The 26,969-nt window shown below is 43.6% G+C and overlaps 5 protein-coding genes and 2 long non-coding RNA genes across 16 annotated transcripts; 4 read left to right on the plus strand and 3 right to left on the minus strand.

Annotated features, from left to right (window-relative positions):
- Positions 1-66: 66 nt before the first annotated feature.
- On the minus strand, positions 67-4,125 carry LOC128892554 (ATP-binding cassette sub-family D member 1). Of its 3 annotated transcripts, none has more exons than XM_054153089.1 (9): positions 3,992-4,125; positions 2,584-3,329; positions 2,236-2,474; positions 1,761-2,138; positions 1,587-1,681; positions 1,337-1,520; positions 1,160-1,257; positions 424-1,089; positions 67-311 (listed from the first exon to the last, which is right to left on the minus strand). In XM_054153089.1, exons 2-9 carry the CDS (start codon positions 3,129-3,131, stop codon positions 264-266), a joined length of 2,256 nt encoding a protein of 751 aa, XP_054009064.1. In that variant the 5' UTR covers positions 3,132-3,329; positions 3,992-4,125; the 3' UTR covers positions 67-263. The 3 variants fall into 3 exon arrangements, with proteins under 3 accessions (XP_054009064.1, XP_054009081.1, XP_054009074.1); XM_054153106.1 differs by having other exon boundaries at positions 2,584-3,219; positions 3,992-4,123; XM_054153099.1 differs by having other exon boundaries at positions 3,890-4,028.
- Positions 4,126-4,414: 289 nt separating this feature from the next.
- Positions 4,415-13,049, plus strand: LOC128892932 (uncharacterized). Of its 7 annotated transcripts, XR_008461204.1 has the most exons (7): positions 4,459-4,600; positions 4,881-5,107; positions 5,186-5,415; positions 8,037-8,189; positions 8,285-10,465; positions 10,589-10,645; positions 10,873-10,958. It is a non-coding gene; the product is annotated as an uncharacterized LOC128892932 (long non-coding RNA). The 7 variants fall into 7 exon arrangements; XR_008461215.1 differs by lacking the exons at positions 10,589-10,645; positions 10,873-10,958 and adding an exon at positions 5,612-5,794 and having other exon boundaries at positions 4,415-4,600; positions 8,285-10,484; XR_008461213.1 differs by lacking the exons at positions 10,589-10,645; positions 10,873-10,958 and adding an exon at positions 13,032-13,049.
- On the minus strand, positions 10,471-18,226 carry LOC128892917 (osmotic avoidance abnormal protein 3-like). Its single transcript, XM_054153571.1, is given in 8 exon segments — positions 10,471-10,598; positions 10,923-11,371; positions 11,466-11,965; positions 12,185-12,868; positions 12,937-13,709; positions 15,318-15,389; positions 18,134-18,184; positions 18,186-18,226. Coding segments are annotated over 7 exon segments (2,487 nt in total). The 5' UTR covers positions 18,213-18,226; the 3' UTR covers positions 10,471-10,598; positions 10,923-10,991.
- LOC128892947 (uncharacterized) lies at positions 13,156-17,999 on the plus strand. 2 transcript variants are annotated; one of them, XR_008461216.1, is made up of 4 exons: positions 13,156-13,298; positions 13,384-13,514; positions 13,589-13,720; positions 16,472-17,999. It is a non-coding gene; the product is annotated as an uncharacterized LOC128892947 (long non-coding RNA). The 2 variants fall into 2 exon arrangements; XR_008461218.1 differs by having other exon boundaries at positions 13,158-13,298; positions 13,371-13,514.
- Positions 18,227-18,434: 208 nt separating the features above from the next.
- Positions 18,435-20,019, plus strand: LOC128892903 (cytochrome c oxidase assembly factor 7 homolog). The gene is made up of 3 exons (XM_054153544.1): positions 18,435-18,660; positions 18,719-18,853; positions 18,981-20,019. Exons 1-3 carry the CDS (start codon positions 18,558-18,560, stop codon positions 19,442-19,444), a joined length of 702 nt encoding a protein of 233 aa, XP_054009519.1. The 5' UTR covers positions 18,435-18,557; the 3' UTR covers positions 19,445-20,019.
- A 418-nt stretch (positions 20,020-20,437) lies between these two features.
- Positions 20,438-23,027, plus strand: LOC128892894 (gamma-interferon-inducible lysosomal thiol reductase-like). The gene is made up of 5 exons (XM_054153535.1): positions 20,438-20,592; positions 21,743-21,904; positions 21,978-22,175; positions 22,379-22,534; positions 22,619-23,027. Exons 1-5 carry the CDS (start codon positions 20,509-20,511, stop codon positions 22,718-22,720), a joined length of 702 nt encoding a protein of 233 aa, XP_054009510.1. The 5' UTR covers positions 20,438-20,508; the 3' UTR covers positions 22,721-23,027.
- On the minus strand, positions 22,778-26,533 carry LOC128892629 (Krueppel homolog 1-like). The gene is made up of 6 exons (XM_054153164.1): positions 26,510-26,533; positions 25,417-26,303; positions 24,691-25,028; positions 24,430-24,591; positions 23,939-24,341; positions 22,778-23,253 (listed from the first exon to the last, which is right to left on the minus strand). Exons 2-6 carry the CDS (start codon positions 26,282-26,284, stop codon positions 23,147-23,149), a joined length of 1,878 nt encoding a protein of 625 aa, XP_054009139.1. The 5' UTR covers positions 26,285-26,303; positions 26,510-26,533; the 3' UTR covers positions 22,778-23,146.
- Between the last annotated feature and the right edge of the window lie 436 nt (positions 26,534-26,969).

Consider the following 26,969-nt stretch of genomic DNA (forward strand, 5'->3'; position numbering starts at 1 on the left):
CAAATCTGGACAGGATAGCTAACGTTTCAGTTTAAACGCGTTTAATCATTATAAACAAATCCTAAGGCACTGGTATCCAAACAACTTTTACTTATATTTCATGTAATTAAATAGCAACTTTTCCTCAATACAAAAATAAAGTATCTAATCGGAAATTGCTGTAAACCTCTGTACAAAATATATTCTCGAAGATATATTTACAATTTCGCAGATTTCTACATGAATTCACTAAAAACGGTTTGAAGTATCTCGTTGAACCCTTTTCAACTGATTCCAATTTTCGAGTCTTCTGGGTGAATGTCGCGAAATTCCTGCAAGAACAGAGAAACATATCAGATACTATTTTGCCAGTTAGATTATACAGATAAGTACATGTATTTCAAAGGCATCGAGTAGTAAGTAGAAAACAGTTTTTGAACGTACATGCAACATCTGACAGTGGCCTCCTTTCCCTTCGTGTTGTTCGGATTGTTCAAGAGCGTGATTTATTACCAGCGTTGCACTTTCTGCGTCTAATGGGCCGAAAGCCCAACCGCCTGCACCATCGAACCGCAACAATAGTTTGTGGTATTTCGCAAGAGAAGCCACTCGATGAGTGATAGTCAACAATGTTATGCCTTTTCTTTTAGCAGTTTCGTATATGACCCCTTCGGCTTCGAGGCTCACAGCGCTGGTGCATTCATCTAACAACGCATATTGCGGTGCATGATAGAGCAATCGTGTCATTGCTAGCCTCTGTTTCTCGCCACCCGAAAGAGTAGAATCCCAATCACCGAAAGCATCGAGTCCTTCGGGTTCTCTTTCCGCCAATCCTCGTAGATCGACTTCTTCCAGTAGTTTTAGGAGTTCCTCGTCCGAGCACTTTTCCGTATGCGATTCCGAAGGGTACAGAATTTGGTCTCGCAAACAACCGACCGTCATGTACGGTTTCTGTGGAATATAAAACAGTGCTGGTCTTCCACGGTAATTTTCGGCTGGTCTTATCAAAGTACCACCGTATACTGGCCACAAACCAGAGATGATCCGAAACAGTGAACTTTTTCCACAACCGTTTGGACCAGTGATTAATATATGGTCACCAGGTTTTATCTACAAAAATACCGATATAAATGTCGTACCAATGCAATACAAAGTCATTCATTTCTTAATTTATACTTACATGAATAGTTAACCTAGCCACAATGACTTCACAGTTTGGCGTAACTATTGGCACATTGATTAAACTTATACTGCCATCTGTACTTTCTTCCACAATACCTGGCGAAAGTGTTTGTTTCTTTATTAGTATCTCACGAACTATATACATATAATGTCACATATCACGGGGAAAGTTTACCTTTTATCACTGGTGCGCCGTCCTTCATGTCGATTATTTTCTCTAAAGCATTATTTCCAGTACCGTTTGCTATTCGCAATGGATTATTAACGATGTTTCTCCTATATTTACATAGCGCAGCATCTTTAAATACGTCTAACATCTCGCTGACTCGTCCTGCATACCCTGCTAATGCTACTAGTTCCTATAACAAATTATTACATAAGTTAATGCAATTGAAACCACAACACGATTTTAACAAATTTCTCACTTTGTAAGATGACATAAGTCTTTCTACGGCATCTGCTCCAGAACTTAGAAGGTTCTTGGAAGTTGTTAGGTATCTAGTCCTTTCGCTAACTCCACCTATATTATAAATAAATAGTTCTACTAACACTTCATTCACTTCCAATTGTGTATAAATTTATGTAACATCTATACACACCGTCGCCATCATCAGCAAAGGTTCCAGTCCCAGAAGTGACAGTAGTGTAAAGTAAAGGCATGGCAATAACCAGAAGTCCAGTGCCAGACCACACATACTTCATAAGCAATTGCTCCAGCATCACGTACCACAATTTCACTGCCAACACTCTTCTCAAATGTGACACTAGTGACTTGTATGCGGTACTCAAATACCGATGCTCTGTACAGTGTCCACCATAAAATGCAATTTCTTCTGCATGAGCACTGATACGAGCATGAGCTTCTCTCAACCTTCCACGTCGAGATGCTTCTTCTGCTACCAGTTGACCAAACTTGGGTGAAGCAAGACGCAGAATTTGTCCAGTGATAGCAATTACCGTGGATGCTAATAATGGTCCTGCAACAAAAATGGTATTCAAATACCAATGTGACAGTTGAACAATTCTTTTATTAACAGACACATTCACATTATACATTCTTGAAAAATATCTTACCTTGTATCCTCCTTGCTCCCATTTTAGATGAAAATGAAATAAGTGCAATGCCCACTAATGCACAGTCTAACAATGGCTTAGTTAAACTTGAATAGAGATGCGCCACAGAACTAGCTAGTTCAGACAAATCATCTGTCAGTCTTTGCTCAGCACCTCCGAGTCTATTGTCTAACGCTGCTACTCTATAGTAAGTTTGTTGACTCAGATACATTTTATAGGCATGCTCCACCAGGCGTCCCCTTAAGAAACAGAAAAATATAATAATAAATAATCGTAAGCAAGCTTGTATAATTATTAGAATAAGTAAAATGATAATAATTTTGTATTTTGAAACTCGTGAAGATATACCTAAAGCTAAGAGCCAGTCTCCCTTCCAGGTATCTGATTGCCGAGTTGACAAAAGTTGCGGGAAAAGCGATGGCGAACCATCTCGCCATCATCTTCAGGAAGCCACGTACATCTTTCAGCACGATCCTTTTCACGATTTGGCCCTCCAATGTGGCCACGTAAACCGAAAGAAAAGTCCTCGTCAGAAGCGTGAGAGTGGCACAAGTTAGTAATCCGGCTTCGCGCGTTCTCCATCCAGGGATCATGATCTTCAACAGTGCGATCAGTTGTTTGACGAAGTTCCGGTCCAAGCCGACGGTCTTCCCCGTCTTGACGACGGTTTTCCCGTTAACGTCGTTCTTGGACCGTTTGGCAACCTTCGACGAGCCCTCATTTTGTTCTCTAATTTTCTGCTGGTACCGCGCGATGCCCGATGCCACCAACGGGTAACCGATCTTCAGAAGATACAGCGTCGTCACCGTACCAATCACGCCACGCGTGAGCAGTTCCTGCCTGATGCCGTATTTGGCGGACGTCTTGTCGATTAACTTGGAAAACACCGACGACATCCTGCTTGGGGCCACACTCTCATCGGTGTGTGTATATTGTATACAGGGTCCGGTCAAGGCATAGGCTTCAGAGGGGGGCCTCCGTCAACTGGAGGGCCACCACAAATAAATCGAAACTTATTTCATTTGGTGAGATAAATTATCTCGTTCGATTAGTCAAGTTGCAACCAAAGTCTGAATCAAATTACGTGCATTTATCTATTCGAGAAATGGGATGATTCGTGTATCGTGTGTGTAGATTTATAGCGAACACGTTGCCACAAAAATAAACACCGTACAGTATACAGTACATAATGTAACATATACATATACATATATAAATATATATATATATATATATATATATATATATATAGTCGAGAACTTGTTATACATATAGGGCAAAACCTCAATTTATCTGACTGAATGTATTTCTTAGAACAACAAATTACGTATTTTCAAGCGGAATACTTTTTTATATTGAAAATTACCGATCGACACTTCTCAACGAGTAGATGCTACCGCGAAGCGTAACAAAGAATGCCACCGAGTAACGTGTTCGAGATGAGAGAAAAATTTTAACCTTCGATAAGATGATCTTTTACAGAATTTCTATCGTTAAATCGAATTTCGTTTTTTCAGCACGTCACGGTTTTCGAGAAACGATGGAATTTTGGAATGACATGGAGAAGAACTGAACAATCGTACAACCTGAGAGATGTATCGACACGGGACCGGTAGAACGCTGTCAGATCAAGGTTTTGCTGCTATATACTCACGTTATCTGTAGCTTGGAGATCTACAAAATCTTGATCCGGCGATGACTATGTGTATCTATATATATATATGTATATGTATGTATATATATATATATATTGTACTGTATATAATATTCGAGACGCAGGAAGCCTTCTTCGTTCGGAAGGGACCCAACGGAAACTAAGTCGTCATGTCGCTTCTCTTCCATAGAATCCCGCTTATCGCGATTTGCCTCTGCGTGTCCGATGTACGCGCGTTAAAAAAAAAAGGAAAAAAAGCACTGCCACACTCGGTGGGACTACACGATCCACGTAGACCGGCCACCAGCTGGCGACTGGCTCGTTACGTCTCTCTGCTGGTTTGACGCTCCGTTCTCTTTTGAACCCTCTCCGCCGGCAACAAGCAGCCGTGACTGGTTGTATATCGCTGGACTTGGAACTGAGTGTTCTGTCGATGATCGTACATCACTCGTTTTGTGATCCTGAGTCCGGTGTTTTTAGATGAACACGCGCGTCCGATTCGCTATAATCGTCGACAGGGACTCCATTGTTCCCTCTCGCGATGGTCCAACGAGCGTTTTTTTTTTTGCCGCACGAAATAGTCGCGCGAAATGTAATCAGATTTAATTGGTTCGTGCGTCTAACGACACGAAACCGAGATCACGACGAACGATCGTGGAATCGTTGACACATGGGGTTAGTGAGTAGACTGCGAGACTCGAACTGCACGTGGTAAGTGGGAACTCGATCGGATGATTCAATATTTGAATCAAAAATCAATCATTTCCTTAATTGTAATATCTTTTAAGTCACGTATCTCGTACCACCTCGCCTCTACCGGTTTCATGAATTAATCAAAACACAGAAAGTCTGTATAATATTGAAATCATTCTGTCATTCAATATTTATATCTTATTAACACCGAAAGAGTGTGCTTAACGCGTTCCTCTGTAGTTAGATTCAGACTTCGCGCTACAATTTCGGCTCGACTGATAATTCCTATCTGTTTTAGAATTGCCAGTTCACGCGAAACTCGAACACGTGGTGCATTTCTGGATCAAAGTTCCGCTACGTAACTGTATCCGTAACCTTTCTTTCCTCGCTGCGAAGATAAGATTGCACACGTATGCGGATTGAACGAGTTATTAGACATCACGTAAATAGGGTGCCCTCTCCCCTCTTCGATTCCGTTTGGTTAAGGGCGAAATGTCAGTGCCAGAGAGGCTGGCGATTCTCGAGGTTCTCGGCCGTTCGTAAACACGACTCGTGGCATCTACAGACTGTAGACTACAGTTAACTGGTTGACTCTTATTTCAGGCACCGATGTTGCGCACGGCTTGCGCGTTTCGTACTGGCTGTTTCAAGAAAGACCGTTATCGCTCGACGTGTAGTCTCGGGAACCCATAGGAAATACGACGAGGAATCGCTACAGTTTGTAATCGTCGTTGCCGGTGATGCTCTCGTAAGGGGAGCTCACAAAGAAGCAATTGCATCTCCCTTTGCTACAGATTCGTTTTATGACCATTTACATGGCCCTCACGACCATGGTACGTGTACAGTGAGTATAAACATTTTCTGCAGCTCCATTTATTGATACATTTTCACGACACGAGCGTGGACAATGGAGCGTAGCGTGGCGCAATAATTTATCTGTTCGATGAGTAACGCGCGAGTTCTTTATCTTTTGTTCGTCACTTGAAGTGTTTATCTACACTGGTATTTTGCTTACCTTTGTCTACACAGATGGTTACCAACTCGCGTACACGGTGACCCGAGCGTTCCATGAATTGTATTCGTCTCCAAGTTCATCTTCCAAGAATTGAAAATTCCTTCTCTAAATGGACTGTCTCGGGCTTGGTAATGTTGACGTAGAAAGATATATACACCCGTACGTTGCGTGTATGTAAACTCGATGGCTATTTTTGGGTAGGTCAGATTCGTAACGGTGTAAACAGTGAAGCGAGCGCAAAGAAAAAAAAAACATTTCGCGCGACATTCTACGCGTGGAAGTGTATATTGAATTTATAATGGCCAGGGTGATTTGAACGAACAAAAATTCGTAATATACAAGGTGGTCCACTAATTATTGAACGAGAATTCTTAGGTTGTGGTTTTACGCAGCAGCTATCTCGTGAAATGTTTCAGTGTACAGCACCAAGGTCAGTGCTCTGCTCTGATTCACGTTACGTGGCAGCCCGTCTTCCTCTTTAGTATCTCGGAAGCATCGTCGTCTGTAATTTCATGTTTCTCCGAAGCAGACAGCGATTAGAATTAAAAGGCCAGAGCGATGGAAATCCACAGCGCGGTCGAAACTTCGGGTTAATTCGTTATCTGCAAGTTCAACTTGAAAATACATCTAGCGTGACGCAATCCAAAGATACGAGACTCGTGTTTCTTCGTTTTGTCTCTGGCGATCTGCATTAATAGAAACACGGTGTTTCGCGTGTTCCCTTGACCCCGCGTTTATTAACCGGAATTCCCGAAAATATTTTCAACGATCATTTTTGTTCCGATAAGCTGCGAATAATTTTGCGTTTTAATTAATTGTAAATAAATTTCTTATCTCGGGGCAACTAAGGCTTGATAATCTTATAAGAAAATTTGCGAAGGTCAGCGCGATTTCTATTACCATAAAAATATCTCCACACTAAATGTCAACGTTGTAAATATTGAAATTATCTAAATAGATCTAAATCTAAATAGATTATAGAGTCGGTTAAGAAAGTTTAATCGGATTCAAAAATATTCTTTTCTTAAGATACGTTCTTGTATTGTTTTTAGAGTACCACGAATACTTTTAGCCGCATTCCGACGAGTTTATACGATGCTTCACATTTTTCTTGATATTTAAACGAGTTGCTGCAACTAAAAAGTTATAAAATGTTTTATGATTCTTTTTTAACTGCGGAAGTCTGGAAAAGGTCATGGTCGTCGATAACATTACATTCCACGGTTAGCGGTTAATTATATGTATAAATTCGTTAATGCTAGGGATCGATAAATTACAGTATAGACAAACAAATTATCGGTTGACATTTGTAAAACAATTATAAATTGACGTAGCGTTAATATCGCGATTAAAATAATAAATTCCATTCTTGGAATGAAAGTATCTAGCGTTATGGGCTCGTTATAGTTCCTGGGTACGATAACGTTGCGCGGAACGGATGTGGTGGAAGGAAACGTTCCAAGTTTTAATTGTGCATTTCGCAATATACGCGAAAAAAAGTATGAATTACCCAGTATTTCCTCGTTGCAGGAAAAGTTCGCGTTAGGAATATGTTTCGGAATTGCTCCGGCTGCGAAGAGGTCTTATGTTATTTAATCCCGTCTTTTGCAACGGTTAGCCGACAGTTCGATTGCAAAAAAAAGGCGTGCCGGCGCCATTAAAGACGTCCAAACTTGGAAAGGCGTTCCAAATTCGAAACAGAACTAAACGTTAGTTTTCGAACGCATCGTTAACTCGTATCGTATCGTTAAATTTAACAATTTTGTTCGTTGCATGGTAGAAGAACACGCAGGTAGGAGAAAGCAAGGTGAAAGGACGAGGTTCAGCGAAACGTTTTGTAACGGCAACCCTAGTTCGATCGGATCCACTTAGATGCGTTCTTTTCGAACATCGCCTCACCCCTGACGCATGCGTAGACTTTTGCGACGGACTGTATCGGAAAGAGTGAGCAAAACGGTCCGTGCGTCTTCCGATCGCGAAAGTGATCGCTTCGGGTTAACGAATTTATTAGAATTAAAACCGTGAACCGGTCGACAGGATCGGACACGAGCGACCGAAACTTTACCGACGTGTCGAAAGTGTCTTCGGCGTACACGTATGAATCACAAAGGGTTTCGAGACCGGTCGCGACGAGATCAAAGCGGAACGACGGGGAAAGCGGACTCCGTTCGACCTCTACCGGCAGGCGATGCTGTTTCGCGTTTCGTGCAAAACAGAGAAAGTAAAAGTAACCCATCGCCAGGCTGGTTTCTTTCATCGTTCGCTTTCGTTCTCTTCGAATGTTTGCGCTCGTTTAACGAGGAGACCCACGCTTCTACGAACGCCTCGACAAAACATTTACGATATTTTCACTGCGACAGAGGTCTCGAGCTCGGTTTCTCGAACGGGAAGTTCTATTTCTTGCACGCATTACTTCAGATTGTCTTCATTTGTTTTTAGATACGCGAATCTTCGGGACGGCTTCCCCGAACTGGTTCTCCCGCGTGAAAGAAAGTGACTGGACGAGTAGAGACTAGAGCGGCCATTGACGCCATAGTGGCATCACCTGTGGGTGTTATAACGAGCCTCTTAAACCGAGTAATTACGCTTTCTGTGAGTTGATCGCTTTCGTCGACAATTTTAAGCGACAATGTTTGGAACATTATCTCTACTTTTTATTTCATCATTCATTTTATTTCATATTTCAGGTTCGAATCTTATTAGGAAGGATTGGTTATATAACGATTGATTTCTTGCTTTAACGTTATATCTTTTCTCGCTTTCGCAAGAATATTCATCATCCGGAGTAGGTCTACTGTACGAGAATATGCGCAGGTCGTTACCAAGAATTCGTCGACCAGGAAGTGCTGTTCCATCGCAGTAATCTCAGAAAAGACTATAAAACGACTAATCTTTTTCCACCTGTGTGCGTAAATCTCTCTCGCGCCAAACTGTTTTTCCTGCGGTTCTCCAGTGATAAATACGGCATCTGGGCCCGCTGAAAGTCTTACGATTAGAAAATCGTCCGGTGAGTCAGCAGCGACCATTAGGAATGAAAATTCACCGAGAACGTAATCGCGCAGTCCAATTATCGGACGGAATGACCGCGCATCGCTTACGCAGTACCGCTGCCGTTCACGGGCTCCATCTTTCCGAAGGAATCGGTGGAAAGTAAGCGCGTTATTTTAGGAGAGAGCTACTCAGCTGCTCAACGAACCCGTGTAGCCGATGGCTGTATAATTTCACCGAAGCTCGAGTGGAGATGCTTGATCTTTGGTCGTCTCGGTTCTGACATAGGTGTATGCAAATATATACATACGCTCCTGGTCAAAAGTATTTCCCAACGCACAGGAAAAAAATTTCCAAGATTTTGTACGATAACACGAGAATATAGTATCACTTATGTATGTACTATATATGTACAGTTTCACGAAGTTACTCGTTCACTATGAACAAGGACTTACAAAACGTGATTGATCATGACTGGCTTCCTTTTCAATTATTCAACGAAAAAAATTGCGATATATGTTTATTATCTATTTTAATCGCACGTAGTAAGAATGTTCGCGAGCAAGGAGGAAAATAATGCGACACGAACAACGGAAGATATCGTGATTCATTTACTCTGTTTATTTCATCTTATGTACACAGTCGTAGATAAATACAGAGCTGACACCTTTCCGGATTTCGTTACAAAAACTCCGGCTTTAATGCCGATATTCAAGGTTGCTACATTTAATGAAAATATTTGTTGCAGTTCACCGTAGGGTGTGCACATAATCCCTTCTTTCGAGATTAGGAAGTTTAGTTAGGAAAATGGAACCTAACAATGGAACGTTAATCTTTTTCTTAAACAGATAACAACATTTCATTTTTAAAAGCATAATTATGTATTATTATTTAAGGAATCGAATAACGAGTGTTCCTGGACAAGGTTTTTACAAGACTTTTATCGTCGACTAGTTAACTATCACTTTTGGTTCATAATAGTGATTCACATGTTGCAGAACAATATGTCACGAGATATCAGTATGCTGCGATATGAAACAATGGGACAATGAAAGACCACTATTATTCGTCTCGCCTTAATGGCTTTCACATGAAAGGAAGTTCGGTTTAAAACATAATTTCGTCTAAATAAATTACGCAATCCTGTCAGCGAATTTCACCAGCTTTTCGCCGTTGCTATCCGCCCTCTGTCCCTTAACCGTTTGCATTCGAGGCCTTTTTTTCTGGTATCTACCAGCAACTCGAGATGTTTTCTTAGCATTCTATTGCCATGAATTCTAAGCTTAATCAGGCCACCTTTACCTTGTCGACAACCATTTTATCGACACTTCGAACTCCAAAGAAATTAAGCCTAAAGAAACATTTGTAGATAATTAAATCTAAAGAAACAATTATAGATTTGCTGCTTGAAACCTAATGGCGACTGAGAGTCATCTCTCGAGTGCAAAGGGTTAATCCTGCAATCAACGTAGCAACACGGAAAGGTGGCGCAGCCATAATTGAACGAGATCTAACAAGCTCAAGGACTATGTACAACCGCACACACGGAGAGCCGTGAACACGTTTTCACGGCTTTGGTCCTTTCTCTGGCACATTAACGACGCTTGGCGTCGAGTGAAAACGGTTATCACCTTTCTATACACTTCGTAAATCCAACGAGCGCCGAAAACGTTCCGCCAGGTGGCCGTTGGCCCAACTACCAATTTCTTTTAACAAATCGCGTGACTTTTCTGTCCACGGTTTCTCCTTTTTACAGAGGCGATTGCATCGCGCCTGTTTCGGCCGATTTGGAAATTTTTATCGGGCAACGTTCCCTTAGAAGTATGTCGAATTGCCAAAGACCCAGAAGCGTAGCAGCGGCTTTATGCAACGGTGACCAGGTTAGTTTCGTCGAAAGTAAATCATCGCGATGATTCCAGCTCGAGGACGAAGAGTATCGCGTATGTTTTGTTTATTTTTACGTATACCTCATGGTCTGCTGGAACGCCCTGCGTGTATTTCAGACGCTGCTTCCTAGAAGAAGTATGACTGGGATCAATTTCTTACGATCCTCTTAAAAGGTAAACAGATAAACTTAATTAGCATATTGTGTACCAAGCCAGTTCTGTAAAACGATATCACAAAAAGCAAATTATCGTTACACGTGACACAACGTGTGTCATTATGTTATTACGTTCCAAGTGTTCTCAATCGACTTTAATTTCCCCCAGTAGTAATACTATTTATTCTTTTATAGAGTGTTGTAAAATTCCCAAACCATCCTAACGTATTCTTTCCGTTCTTACAGGACATCCCGATATCGTTTACATGGCGTGACACTCAAAGTATGGAAGGTACCTCGCAAATGTCCACCGATATCTTCCTGATCCATCGGTCCAAAGTTCCAAAGTTGTCGTATCCTTAACATCAATACGTAGGGGAACGTGCATGTCCAACTAACCTGGGACGACCGTCAGCGACATCGTCGTGAATCAGCCTCGTCGACAACTTATTATCGGATATCCTCTCCGACAGAGTCCTGTTCGCGAGCTTAATTCCGTTCATGCCATGCGGGTACGAGGGCAAAGCCTCCAGTATCCGCGGATGATTCTTCTTTTTCTCCTCCAACATCCAACCAGGTCGACCATAGCGCCCCGTTGGCAGACGTTGCGTAGGCTTGTAGCTGTCCACCTCACCGATTACCGGTGCGCTGCTCTGCAGATTCAGAGCGTTCAACTGAAGATAATTGCCCCCAATCGGAATGGTATCCTCGGAACCACCGGACCTGCTGATCCGATTGCTGGGCTCTGCAACATACCGATGGTGCATCAGTGGTTCAGTAAATCGCCGTCGAAGAGACGATTCTTTCTAACCATCTTTCTAATTTAATCGCGTACTAACCGAAAGTTTTCGCTTGTCTAACGTGCGCCAGGAGCTTGTCGATCCTGCTCCGTCTAAAATACGTGTCAGCGATGTCCATCTTCTTGGTCTCCTCCTGCTCGCTGCTCTCTTCGTTGTCAGCGTCGTTGCTGACCTCGTCCTGGTTGTCTTTGTTATTGCTATTATTGTTAAGGTCAGGCGTGGAAGGCACTATGGAGTACTGTATATTGTCCTTGGGCACCAACGACGGTGGAGGAAGAGGTATGTGCGGCGACACGTCGGGTAGCCGCCACCGGCTCAGCTCGTCGGACCAGGTTGCCGCAGTTCGCACGGCAACCACGTCGCGGAACGGGCAACCCGGTCGAAGATGAGGGATCATCGCGTCGCAAATCTGCGACGTTAGCAGCTCTCTGCGCAGAAGGTCGCGGCGCTCCGCGTCCCAAGAAGCTTGAAGATCAGCAGCCTCCGCTTCCAGTTGCTTCACACGCTTCGCCATACGCTTCAGAGCGTCTTCCGTGGACCTGCTCGAGAGTACACTTATTGGAACCGTTACGATACTTATTATAAGCTAAGATTATAAGCTAACCAGACATAAACTCACAAGGGAAGGCTCAGAAGTGATACACTTATTCTAGATATAGATCTATCAGTCTACCAAATTTCATTGCAATCGGTGAGTATCACTTCTGAGCCTTCCCTTGTCAGACCTAACCCTAAAGTGGACAACTTTCGTGACTAACCTAAGCTGCCCGTAGACTTGGAAGACACCTCCGTTGCCCTCCTGGGCGCTAGCCTCCAAGGCCGAAGCAAGAGCAGTCAGTTTCTTCCTCCTCTTCTCACGGCGTCTCTTCATCTCCGTGTTCGCCTGCTCTTCCCCTCCAATAGTCAGTTTCTCCAGCCTCTTCAACACTTCTTGCATGGCAGCCTCTCGCTTCTTCCTTCGCCTCTCCTCCCGTTCCTTGTCCTGTTCGTCCATAGGCTGTTGGAAAACGGGTTTCAAGTCCACGTTGCTGTTTCCACCAGCCTCGTAGCGGGACTTGAGAGACTCCAGTTCCTCTCGCAGCCTCTGGGCGGATAAATGGGAATTTTCACATTCCTTCTTCAGCCTTTCGACCTCCTCCAACTCCCCGGTGCGCTCCTCCTCGTCCTCCTCCTTGCCCAGCATCTGTTTCACGATGGACTGATCGCCGGATTCCAGCATCTTGCGAAGACGTTGCAGCTCCAATTGATACTGCCTCAACAGAGCGTCCTTTGGATCCTCGTTGACCACCGGCTTGTTCTTTATGCATCTAGCTCTGGCCGCGTACCTCAGGGTACTGAGAGTCTCCTCGGCGTCGACGTCGCTGGGGCTCACGCAAGCGATCATCAGCGTCCTCGCGTTGCCACCGAGGCTGTCCCTCAAGAGTCTCGTCAGCTTGCTGTCTCTGAAAGAATATATTCAAGAGATTCTTAGTAGTATTCAGATAGGATAGGTTGCGACTCATCTTCATACCTGTACGGGACGTGTCGTCCATGACCAGCCGCCAAAGCACTGATGACGTTTCCCAGCGCGGAGAGGCTCAAATTAATACTAGCTGCTTCTTTCAGACGATCCCCGGTGGCTCCTGTCCTCGCTTGCCTCTCCGACCCAGCCAGGTCCACCAGGTGAAGCCTGCCTCTCTTCACCGTGTTCTCGGTTTTGCTGTCGTCGTTGATGGCCAGCGTCTCCAGGGACAACGTCAGCACGGCGTGACTCCTGGAACTAGCAGCGTTCATCTTGGTAGCCGCTGCAGCTCTCCTCCTGTCACCCTGTTCGACCAAACGGGTGCACTCGGCTGCATCCTTGACGGTGACCTCCCTCAAGCCACCGGCCACGTAAGTACCGCGATTCGTGTCCTCTTTCAAAGTCAAAAGATCGCTCGTCCCGTCTTGCAACAAGTCTTGCAGTCGTTCGTTGTAGATCTCCAGATAGCTGAGCAACGCCAGGTACCTCATCTCCGAGCTGGCGGTCGAGGTGGCCTCGAAGATGTGGTCCAAGGTGCGCTCGATGAATCCTCGCATCGTGTGCGACTTCCCGCAACCTGTTTGTCCGTAAGCGAACACTGTACCATTGTAGCCATCTAGAAGCGCCTCCACGATAACAGATCCCACATTCTCGTACACAGACTCGGTGCTGGCTTCCGGACCGAAGGCTGCGTCGAACTGGTACACCTTGCCGTTCCCTGCCCCGCTCGCTGGACACTCCAGGGTGCAGCATTTTGTCTGGGTGTCGATCGTCACCACGTTCTGCGAAGAAAGTAAACATGCTTTTCGGAGATGCTTAAACTCCCAGGGTGCTCACATGCCCGTGCAGAGTTTCGAATCGAGTATATTGACTCGTGTATATCAACGTATCCTTCGAACGACATTGAACTTGGTCTTTTTATTATCGAACGAGTTGTTTATGTTCGCCTTCCGGCAGAGTAATTTATGTTTACTGCGGTATAGATAATGATTATTCGCAACTATAATTCGAATTCCGGTAGTGAAACGCGATATTTATAAACGTCGTTTAAATGTACCGTGTAAAGTTTTATTATCGCTGCCAATGCGCATAAAACTCGTGGAAACATAAAAATCGTGTTAAATCAAGTTATCGCGTACAATAATTCATAGGTGTATGATAAAAATGTACTGGAGGCAGACCATAACTTATTTGCGAAAACGTGTCGATCGATTATTACCCAAGTCGAGAAAATTGTGCAACATTGTACCGATATTGCACGGATTAGCGGAACGTGACCGTTGCTCGCGACAGCATTGGTTCAGCGATAGTTCGCGTCGATATCGATTTCGCTTCGCTGGAAAGATAAATTCAATGGGAACCTCGGCACGCTATCTTTATGTATCCAACTCGGAAATCGCGAATTAGGCTTTTGGAAGCTTCTGGATGTAAACAGTGTTTAAAGGGTACTTAGTAACATCTAGATAGCGATACGCAAGAATTCTTTAACGTGCAGTGCCCTCGCCGGCCTCGTTAGGCAACTTGTAACTCCGATGAATGCACGCTTTTACCGAACGTCCGTTAACATTTCCGTCGACCGTCTATCACAGTGTATCGCGCCCTGAGCCGTTGTTAAATTTACCATCCCATAATATATTCAGCGAGCTACGAGGAACGTTCGCACGCTAGCTAGGGAATCGGCGATTGGGGTGCGCTCGCTGGTGCATAGATAACCCTATCGAGCCACCGTACGTTTCTTTACGTATGTACGTCCACGTGCTTATCGATGGAAAACTAAATATATATGTCAAATCAATAGAAGGCACAGTTGTGTCACCTTTTTCTACGTTCACGACGATGCACGTGGGTGACACAGTGCATGCCTCTTTAGGTGTGTGCGACTCGGTCGTATGACTAACTACGTAATCGAAGCAATTTTGTTCTCGGTACATATTCGTTGACCGTTGCGACACTTCCGGGTACTCGCGAGGGGCCCACAAGTGTCACGCATCGGAACATTTTTTTATTACCGGATTTAATGGCGTTTCTAGCTACCCTTCTAAAAGGTTCATGGAAGTTTTCGCAATGTAGACGTAGACATCGATCGAAATCAATCGCTACGGATCCTACATACAGACTACGTCCGAGCTAACCTCGATGACTCGCTTAAAAAGCAGTGATTCAAGCCTTTGGAAAATCATGCAGCAGGAAAATTGCAGAAACGTTGCATGCCGTTGGTCGCGTGTTTTGATGCGGTCGCTAGGCTACAGCCGCGTTCGATATGAGTAGTTTTCCACACACGCGGTTAGATAAACAAAACGAGAAAGGAACGAAAGTGCGTAGCACGCTGATACGGGTGCACGGGTGCAGGTCGAGCAGAAGGTGCGCATTCCTTTATCCTCTTCACGTACCCTGCATCCCTGCTGCAACTCCCGAGTGTTCATCGGCCGGCATCTCACGGCCACTCTCACTGACTCGCTCATCTGAAGATAAAAGACAATTGTTCCGCTCTGTGTTCGCTTCTCTAATAATTATTAGGACATTTCTATTAATACATTTGTCAGATACACCCTCGCTCAGAAGTATGTGGGCACTTAATAGAAATAAATATCTAACGACAGTTGTGAATCTAATATCAATTATATAATTTATATTTCAAATGTTTGTTGCATTAGCGAGTATATTTTATTAATAGTTTCTTCTTTAAATCATATTAGTAATGATAACTAGATAATGTTAAAATTTCTCTTACCATACTTCAATGCTATTAATTTCTTCATTTTTATCCGAAGTAATATTATCTCGTTTATTTTGAAATATTTCGTCATAAAAGTTTTTGATATATGAACATTCTTTCTGAATTTTTCTTACTTTTCTTCTTATTTTTCTTTACACTATGAAATTGAATATGGCGCCCAAAAAATTTAATATTATTAAATGTTGTTAAATACGCATCCAATATAGAATTTGGCAACAAAAGTTGTATGGTAATAATTTACGGTATATATTAATTAATTATCGAAGGTGGTAAGTGTCCACGTATTTACGAACGGGGGTGTACCTTAACACTTTACCAACCGGTAGCGTTTGGACATATATGTATTTAAATTTAATAATATTGCTTACTTTATCCGTTAGAATCATTTTATAAATTATATTTATATAATATTTCATAATTCACGATAATAACGAGAGCATCAGTAATAAATAAGAAAGCATTGCTTGTCATGGAAAAGAGACGATTAATGAGCTACCGGTCAGTAAAATGTTAAGTACTATGGTTGTCCCATAAGTTCCCAGACACTTGATGCTTGAATTTTTCGCATTAAAATTCTTTATGACATTCGATCCAAATCGAAGCGATGGCATTTATTTTGAAGAATAATTATTGTTTGATTATAACGTTATTACAAAACGATTTATTGGTACCAAGTGTCCAAGAACTTACCGGACAACCTAAAAGCTAAATTCGGCAAATTTTCGCAATATATTCTATCCGAGCATCGCGTTTCCAAATTACATAAATAAAATGTACAACATAACCGACGTTGATTCGATGTTTCAGACGATTACGAAATATCCCGAAGCAAAACTAAAAAAAGAACAAGGCTGGAGAAGGAATTACGTCGAAGCCAGGGCTATCTCTACAAGGATCGTGTCGATAAATCGATGACCGCCGCCAGACGTTTCGACAGTCCTCATCACGAATTCAGTAAATCGATTTTTTTTTTCATCGCCTCCGACGATTAATTTACATGATTTTCGTCGGCGAGTGCTTTTCGGGAAGTACGCTCGTTTTTCTCGTCGAGGATTCCGTCGGTGTATCGGCGAAACGTGTGGGTTGCCCTTGAACCCAGTTACGCGTTGAATCACCCCGAATTGTGACGTACGCGATCACGTATACACACTTCTGTACCGGGATCGGGTTTGCCAAGTGTGACTCGACCAGACGGGACTGTACAGGGTGCTTCATAAAATGCGAACGCTACCAGTCACCCGAGACGAACGCAAACACGAAAGTAATAAAAGAAAATCGCAAGAGTCGAGAGTACGTCGCAATATGTTACGAGTTATTTCGTTGTTTGTATACATTTGGTCTTTTTACACGTGTGCAACGTCCACGTGTACGGTACGTCCGTTGAATCTACGTACTACAACGTGCCTGAAAAGATTAATTTGTCTCGGGATCAGCGGCACTTGACGAAACACATTGTAGCAAGAATTAAGCCACGTGACAAAAGCAGTCGCTCTAGTATTTTCAACGTGCGATAATATCTGCAGATTGATCGTGATATATCGTAACCCCTTGCACTCGACGCGCGAACTGAATTCAAGAGTCATATATTCTATTTATAGTGTCAATTTAATTCACCGTTCGGCGTAATGGTCTTCTTTGAAACGTCAATTTGCTGATAATGTCATTTACACATCATTCGCGTGCCTCGGGTAAAATGTAATACAGTCGAGGTAGCCTCGTGAATATTTTAAGGAAACTACTGTAATTCGATTCGGGAAAGTTTTAAAAAGTTGATAGAGTCACGGTTACATTATGCGATAGTTTAAAGCGACAATTTGCACTCGATACGTCTCGGTACATGAACAATGGAGTTTCCAGGCGTAAGTGTTTGCATACTTTGCGTTACGTTGATACTTTACATGTGCACGAATTCTGATCACGGAGGGTAGATAAGAAGGCGACCCCCTAACCGAGTCAAGACTCAAGTTTGACCTAGTGGAAGGGACGCTTACGTTGGCTATAGTTGTCGCCTATAGTCGTTGGTTAAACGCGTACTTAACAATTACAAAAATCAGTAAATTCAAATCAGTAATTACAGTAAACGTTAATTACTATTTCAAGTTTAATGCCTGGCAGTTAGAAGACTTATTTCACCGACAAAACTGTACAAAGTTACTTTCTGGTACGTGGCGAAATTAAAAATTTAATTGCGTTTGATAAAATATAGGACAGTAACTGTGGCAACCTTGAAAGGTCGCAAACAAAGCGTGTCATCGAACCACGGTGATTGAAACAAAAAGATTGCATTGAAAAAATGGTAAATCAAATACGAACGCAATCGACGCTGTTTTTCTCTACTTACTTCGACAAGGCACGTAATTTCTTTCTCGGCATATGAATTGTTGCTAAAATCACGAGTGCGTAGGCTTTCATGTAGGTATTCTCGGGAGAATAATTCGATACGTGTGGTGCACCGAATGACGAGCACACCTGAACTGGCACGCAAGTTCCAATGTTGTGAATTACTCCAACACCTTCGTGGTCGACTTGCGCTCGTTCGAAAAATCATAAGAATGCGCGCGCACTGGCTCCGTCGTTCGATTGGTGGCTTCGAATTGAAGCCATGTGCTTATGCCAGATTAGGGTAAAGCATTTTACACATTGTTGATTGTGACTCGAATTTCAACCACAATGATAAATACGAATCATTAGGATTAGGAATCATTAACATTACAATTATATTCATAAAAATCTACTAATAGATTTTGGTCCTTTGGAATCTGTTCGTTGAGTCGATAACATAATACTGCCATCTACCAGTTCACTACGCAACAACTAGTGGTGTACAACAGCGTATGCCGTGCATATCTCTCGTTTATAGTTTGTAATCGTATAATAAAAATATTTAGTTGACATGGCATTCTATAACTTGAAAAGTGAAGAGGAAGTAAAAGAGTATCTGAAAAACCTTCACATTGAATATAAATTCGGTTGCTATAGCGAGAAAAAACCCGAAGGTAAAGCATGGTTAACGAACCTAACCTCTTCATCTGAACATCTTATGTTTGTTGACAGTTTGTCACCTGCTCGGCGATTACGAGGAAAGTATCAAGAGTAACTATAAAACGGCCGCCGATATATATAAGAGGAATTGCGACGAAAGAAATTATGGCAGCAGTTGTACGAAATACGGGGATTACAACTTGATCGGTAAATAATCGTGTTTCGTTGATTCGTCGTTAGATGGAAGATAAATCGCCCCGCGAAAATTAAAATACGTTGCGAAATTATTCTTGAAAAATTGTTTTGCGTTTAAGATGTATTGCGTATGTAACAGGTAGAGGATGCGAGAAAAACATTATGGAGGCGTACAAATACATGACGAAAGGTTGCGACTTGAACGATGAGAAGGGTTGCTACCACGCTGGTGTTTTTGCAGTAAGCAATGAGGTCTTGGAAAAAGACAAAGCTACCCAAATCGCGCATGGAATGAAAATGCTTAAAAAAGCTTGCGACGCGGACGAAGAGAAAGCTTGCTTCCAATTGTCAGGCATTCTCTTAAGTGGGATACAAGGATACGTTGAAAAGGATTTCAGGGAGGCGTATAAGCTGTCTCTAAAGTGTTGCGAATTTGGGAATCCCTTTGCTTGTGCTAATGTGTCCATAATGCATAGACAAGGTGATGGCGTACAGAAAAATGAAAGCATAGCCAATGCCTTCAAGGAACGAGCTGAAACATTGTTTGCAGAGCTCAAAAAGCAAAAGAAGCAACTGAAATTTCATGAAGGGATCGATCCATAGTTGTGTTTTATCGCTTGTGATTGATATGTATAGTAAATAGTTGTTACACGAATAAGACAGTTTTAACATGGAACGAGTAACTCCAAATGCAATTACATTATTTATTAAACTTTTTATTTTTTCCTTTGTTTATTAATCATATATACATGCGTTATATACTATTATGTATACTGTATCGGAAGCTGCGTATTGTGTAATTAACGCTAATTACACAATACGCAGCATACTTATTTGTACATGTATTCTCTGTCGGAGAAAGTGAAATTACTCACTCCAAATGATACTATAGTCGGTAAATATTGTACATACAGTACTATACAGTAAAATTATTGTACGTACAGCATCAACCAAGAAGATAATGTAAGCAAGTGATTACTTTCACGATGCTTGCAATTAGATTCCAAGCAGCCGATTGCCTGGCACCAGACAATTTCTGACACAACACATTCACTCCCGGCGAGAAAGTCATGGAAACGTTCCACGCATACATTGTTAAGTCACTTAAAAGTGTCCCTCTAACGACGTAAAAAGACCTGTGTACATCGCAAATAGAGAAATGCGTTAATTACGTTCCACTCTCGGCAATTTGTCTATGTGCACTCATACCTGTGTATTAGGTTTTCACTTCAGTCTTTTTATCTAATCTACGAAACAAGTGGAGTCTTGTATCTAGATATAATGTAGAATTCAATAAGCTCGATCGGAATATATCAACTGGGTTGTGTAAACAAGATAGCGGATATGCCAGGAAATTAAAAATTTAAATAATTGGGATAGCTTTGAATAAGTATGATGTTAGGTCTTCGGGTCTTCGGACCTGTTTTAAGTAGTAATTTAATCTTGAGAAGTAAGAATTGGTAAAAATAATGACGCAAGGCACATTCCTCCTTTCGACATTTCACATGCCATCGAACGTATTATTGATTATCTCATTTTACTCTCTCCTGCACTTCTTCTCTCTCCGTGCCCCCTTCTATATTTTCAATGTCCCCCTCCTTGGCATCGGTCGATGATGCTATAGGCGAGTTGGTTTAAAGCGATGCCCGCTTTATCAGCGGGCCAGAATGACCATGCGTTGCTACCTATTCACGTCGAGCTGCGCTCTCGCAGCTGTAGCCTTTGTTGCCTTCTTCAGCCACGCTGTTTTGGTGAGTCAGACCAATTGTTTTATTTCCTTCCATTAATTATAACCTTGCAGAAAATTTTTACTATTTTCTTTTTATCTCGTATTCGGCGCAGAAATCCCTTCGACTCTTTTTCTTGTAGGTTTAAAGATGGACAAATTTTCTTATCATCGCGCAGATAAAAATCACGGATAACGAGATATACCAATTATTATTCGTTATTTTTCCGTTATTTGCTGTACAAATTTGCGTTATAAAAGTTAGCGAACTCGGGTTTTTTGCGTACGATTTAGGCTCCTGGCGCGTTCCTGTTGTGGCCCCCACGTCTGTAAACATTCAAATGAAAGGGAATCCGGTTTCTCAAGCACTTTTTCCTTCGGCATACTGTACAATTTAAACCTGTTTATGTCTGAAATACACGCTTCGCGGTTTCTTTGTTCCATAAATCGTAACAGATCTATTGTTTTTAGATTTGTTATTATACAACAAATTTTATTTTAAGTAACAACTAGTCTATTATTATTTTATTCAGATTTTACTTCAGGCCTTTTTGTAGGGATACCGGAATTTGCAAGAATATGCTAATCTTTCTGGAAACATTAGACAGATATGGTTATTTTATTCATGAGTAGTTGTGTACGTTAAACAGTGCTATACAGGATGACTCGCAATTACGTATCTATACTGTTAAGAGAAAACAGAAACAGCTGGCATAGTTTGAAGGGTGAAAACATAGACATATGAAAATATATATATATTACATTATATATATATATATTTATTTATTTATTTATTTATTTATTTAATTATATATTTTCATATGTCTATCGAAAATCGACCTTGAGGTGATTCATGAGGGAAATGGTCTACTCTAATGGTCAGATGGTCAGATTACAGATTAGATAGCGACGAATCTGTTTTTCATTAACTCTTAATTGTTTTCTTTCGTCTCATAATCTTATCCCTTCGAGTATCGACTCGACATTATCGTCCACTTTGTGTATCTCTACCATTAATTGTTCACGTGTAGCGTAACTTATTTCCAAAAATCGTAATCGGTCACTAAAAATTTTACAATAATAGATTGTATCAATTCGTAGTTATCAATGTTATTAGAGATGGATATTCTAAAACGGGCACACGGTTATCACATACTCCCCCGTTAATTGCGCAGGTGGCTGGCGGTGATCCATCGAACAAGGCGATAGAGGTGGACGTGTACTATGAATCATTATGTCCCGACAGCATGCGATGGATCAAAGATAAACTGGCTCCGTCGTACGATGCGTTGAAAGATTACATTCACGTTAATTACATTCCGTACGGGAAAGCGTCGGTAAGTATAATCTAAACATCTGCTCACCCTGTATACTAATAGTATTAGTCTAATACTAACCAATGATTCGTAGCAAAAGGTGAATCAGGAAAACGGTCAGTGGCAGTTCGTGTGTCAACACGGGCCCAACGAATGCGAAGGAAACATGGCCCAGGCCTGCGCAATCCACGCCATTCAGAACGAGGAAACGGCAGACAGAGTTCAACAGCTCACCGAGGCGCTCGTTGTTTGCGCAATGGCCTCGAGCTTTCCGGCCACGGCCGTTCCGCAGGTAGCTATTTATCTCTTCCTTCTCTCACAGACTGTTGGAACATCCGTGAGTCCCGTAATTACTAAATGCGTCGTTACTATTGTCCCACTGCATGGACTTCTTACGCAATCGATAGCCGTACCTGGAGGATATTACAAACGGTTGTTGATTAGCCATTTCTGACCCGATAGAAAACTGTACACTGATGCTAATTTCATTTTCAGTGCGCTGAAACAGTGAAACTTAATCAGCAATCGCAGGATAGTATTAGGGATTGCATGTCGGGCCCGCTGGCCCAGGAGCTGCTCGCTGCCAATGGCAAGAAAACGGCGGCCCTGACGCCCCCTCTCTCCTTTGTCCCGACGATAACTCTCAACGGAGTGAGTACTGCAACGTTACTTTATATTCCATGCGCGTTACCTTCAGGAGGATAGTCTTAACCGTCTATTTTCTTGGATCCGCAGGTGTACAGTCAGGAGAATCAAAGGAAAGCGCTTAACAACTTCTTCAAGCTGATTTGCGACAATCTGGGAGAGACGAAGCCGTCGCAGTGCAACGGCGCTTGAGACTAAATTGTTGCTCGACCCATTTCACCGCTGAATACTCTCTATAGCGGATCACTGTGTTTTGTACGAAGTCTAACGCAGTCTTCCAGGGTTATAATCCGATCAAAATGTCGCTGCGATCCGGCTATCGATACTCTGCATAGTGTCATGGCCGATTCCGTGGACCAAGTACGATCGACTTATAGGTTATCTCATATTTTTATGCAACACCTGTATAATTAGTAGACTCACTTCTCTCTGTATTAGAAGTGTGGCTACATTGAAATTTGGGAATAAATTTGACCAGGAAAACTGAAGATAATCAAGATCGCTGTATTTTCTTGTTTATGGTATATACAAAGCTATGTACAAAAATATATGATTTCATCGAGTGTAACAGCGTTATACAAAATCGAGTACAAAAGTGAGTCTTTTTAGGCGTGCGAACTATCCGTCAATGAACACAGCGTCATCCAAGCTGCTCAGCTCGAGGAACTGCTGCTCGATATCCGATCCCAGCTCCTGGAAATCAGGCACGTCTTCCTCGCAATATCCTGCAACGAAAGTATCCTCCTTTCAGCAACGAGTGAATACAATTTTCTACATAGAAAATAATTGATATCGACTTGATTGATATCGAGAATGTATAAAATCAAGTTTTCCTCTGCTACTTTTAAGGGCAACGAAATTGTCGAACTCGTCCGATCAACTGTATTTTTATTCCGATGAAAATCGCGTTCGCGAGGGCTGGAATTTAAAGGGGCGCACGCGTGTGTCGCACGTGGCAGGCGCGTCGTATGTTTTGGCGCGTGCGTACGTGCGTGTGCTGCAGCCAAAAAAGTGTGGAATATTATTTTAAGACTCCGTGTGGGGGGTAAAGGCATAAAGCGGCGAACCTCCTCTGAGATTAAGCATGGAGGAACCGAGAGCTAGCGTACTGTCATCGGCGTCGTTACCACGCGGCCATTCACCAAGAGACAGAAAAAGGCAGCACGCGCGACCACGATACAATAACGTATTCGTACAGAGAACAACTTTGGCTGAGTTTTTGTAAACTCTCTTGCCATCGTTTAGGAACACTGACTCCACCTCTGCGGTGGTGACTCCGCCAGTAAGGGGATTACAGGGTGCGTTGATATGGAAAACTTATGTAGAATGTATTTTTTATCTCTTTCGTGCTTTCACTTCTATTTTATTAACAATAGTATCTATTTGCTAGGTGCTCGACGTTCCCCTTACCTGTGCCATCCACGTGCGAATTGCTGACGTCATCGATGAGAAAACGCTTCACGGACTCGATCGGGACGTACTCTTGATTGCTCTCAAGGCTCATGGAAATCCTATCGACCTGACACAGATTCGTCTGGAACAGATCCGCGTCCTCGTCCGCATAAGACTCGGAAGACTTATACGACCGATAATTTGATTCCGCGAAGGTGGCCACGGTTTGCGTCTGTTGTCTGGAAGTCGTAGAAATCGGATCGTGCCGCGACGTGTTGGTCAAGTTGGCAGCGATCTTCGATTCCGGCGCCAGGCTGGCCAACGACGACGCGGTCTCCGAGTGATTCTTCACGTGCTTCCTCAGGCTCGAGGGGTCCGTGTATCTTTTACCGCAACCGGTCACCTGACAAGCGTACGGTTTCTGGAAATTCAAACGAATATTTCATGCAAATGCTCGATTCTTTTATCTTATACTTCTCAGATTATGCATATACTCTTCCTAAACGTACCGTATCGTAGTGAGTCCTCTGATGTTTTGCGCGATCGCTGCTATTGCTGAACGCTTTAGAGCAACCGCGATGTTGGCAAGCGTAGGGTCGTTCTCCCGTGTGAGATCTCTGATGAATCTTCAGGTTCTCCAATCGCGAGAACGCCTTTTTGCATCCAACGAACTGTGGACAATTTACAGAGGTTATATTTTGCTTCTACTGCTTACCTTCCAATACACCCAATTTTATTAATTCAATAACAATTAAAATTCAGGTACGCACCGGACATTTATTGGGCTTCTCTCCGCTGTGCACCCTCATGTGTATCAGCAACTTGTACCTGGCGTTGAAAGGGCGGGCCCTTGGGCATCCTTGCCAGAGGCAGGCGAACTCGTCCTGTGCGTTTCCGTTACCAGTGAAGCCATCGCCGTCTTTGTCCTTGTCCCTGTCCCTATCCCTCTGGACTCGTCTCCCGTGCCCGTGGGAGCTCGACGACGAAGACTCCACGTGTCGTCTCTCGATGTGCCGCACCAGGCCCTCCTGTTCAGCGAAAGCGCAGCCGCAATCTATCCATCGGCATTGGTACGTCGACGTCAGGTTGTCGTCGGCCGTCGAACACTCTGGGGAAACAAGCGTGCGTCATTGGACGTTCGAAATTGTTTATAAACAACACGCAGCACGACTCTTGTTAAGACGTGTCCGCGAGGCACTCGAGCGTGTGGCACTCGTGCTTGTTTTAATACTTGAGAGGTACGTATATTCTAATTCGTCTGCGTTTATTTCTCCAGTTTTTAAACTAACATCATTTCTTTCTGTAGGTTACCCGAGACCCTAGGTTTTGGATAGGCTGTGTATTCCTCGAATCACGCTGCCGGAAATAGTAAGTAACTTTAAGTAGTGTCTTAACTTAAGCACTTGACTATCGTTCATGTGTGTCCATCATCGTACCTAACGATTAATCACACCCTTTCCAGATACCTCACCACCACAAGGAACTTCCAAACTCACCGTAAGACTTATTTCGATTCTCCGTCTCGGACACAGCATTGGAGACAGGCACGCGTCGATCGGCGAGCAGCAGTCCTTCGTTTCTAGGAAGAACGACTTGGTTCCCGAAGCACTCGGCCATCCCTGTGTCGCTGACGAACGTCATCGCTGAAACGGAGGCCTGTTGCCCGGAAACCAGGTGTCCCACCGCGTAGCATGACCCATTGAGATTGGAGAAAGGATCCTGGAGTTCTTCCAGGTACGTCGACGAAGGAGAAGGTGGCGAGTCCACGTTCAACAGTGACGTGGGGTCGCCTCTGATCAGGCTGAGGTCGAACTCATCCGTGGCGGTCTGCATGGGCCCTGTGAAACCTTTTTGATCCTCCACTTGGGAGTGCAGGATGAGAGGTAAGGACACTGTCGTGTCGTCTTGGTACTCCTGGTAGCCTTGGTAGTCTTGATACTCTGGGTAAACCGTGTTGCAGAAGCTGCGCGAGAAGGAGAACGCTGATCCTACGGGAGGCAACCTTCCGTTCGAGTCCAAAGTCTCGCCGTGGACGACGGTGGTCCACGTTGGCGTGGTAGCCTCGCTCCCCGTACTCCCCGGTGACCTGTCCGTGGAAGCATACTGCTGACAGGGGTACTGGAACGCGGCTGTCAGTTGCTCCCAGTCGGTGTACTCTCGCGGACTGGTGTTATTTGGTAATATGGGCGAGGAGACTCCAGTGTCCGCGTTGGAAGTCGCCCAACAAGCCTGCTGAGTGTTTGTATTCATTGCTGTGATCGGCACCAGGTGCAAGGAATTGAAACTCTCCTGTTTGATGCTTCTAGAGACGGCCCGCTGTACGTCCCCCTCGTTCCTGTCCGCGTGGAAGTCCTCCAAGTGCATCTTGACGACCGATCGCAGTCTGGAAAATTTGTTAGATGTTAGAGATGCTGTATTCGTGAAATTAGAGCTGGAAGTACTGGAGAATGATCCACGGTGTCTTGGCGAAAACAAATCTATTCTCGAGCACAAAACACCGTGGAACTATCGCACCAGCAACCATCCTTGTCAGAGCACATCAGGACATCACCAGAACATATCCAGAACAACATCACAGTTCTCACTTACAAGATCAGCGTCAACGTTTCACTTTTATCGGTTATCTCTGCTTCCGACGAGGTCCAAAGCCGCGCAGCACGCGCGGTAGCGATCCTAATCGCGACGAGGTTGAGATACAGCAGGGTGGCTGCCTGAACGCGTCTACACGGCACGATGTAACTGACCCCGAGATAAGAGGATAGCCTCGGTCCGACTACACCCGTTCCCGCGTCTCCACGAAGACTATCAGCCAGGACAAGACATCGCCGCGTTTTTCCAGCAGACAACGCGACAACGGCCGAGAGGATCCCCCCTCCACCCTTGCTCTCTCAGAGGAGCAAGGGAGGAAGCACGATGAGAAGGGTACGCGCCGCCCACTCGCGTGGCCGTTTCGTTCCCCCTCGAGAGAGAGATGCGTTCACGGCACTTGTGCATCGGTGCACTCGCCTCTGCACTGCGACCTTCTCTTTCGGTCCTCGGACTTAGGGCG

This window comes from Hylaeus anthracinus, unplaced genomic scaffold, assembly GCF_026225885.1.
Source record: "Hylaeus anthracinus isolate JK02 unplaced genomic scaffold, UHH_iyHylAnth1.0_haploid 0, whole genome shotgun sequence".
In the NCBI taxonomy this organism is placed as follows: domain Eukaryota; kingdom Metazoa; phylum Arthropoda; class Insecta; order Hymenoptera; family Colletidae; genus Hylaeus; species Hylaeus anthracinus.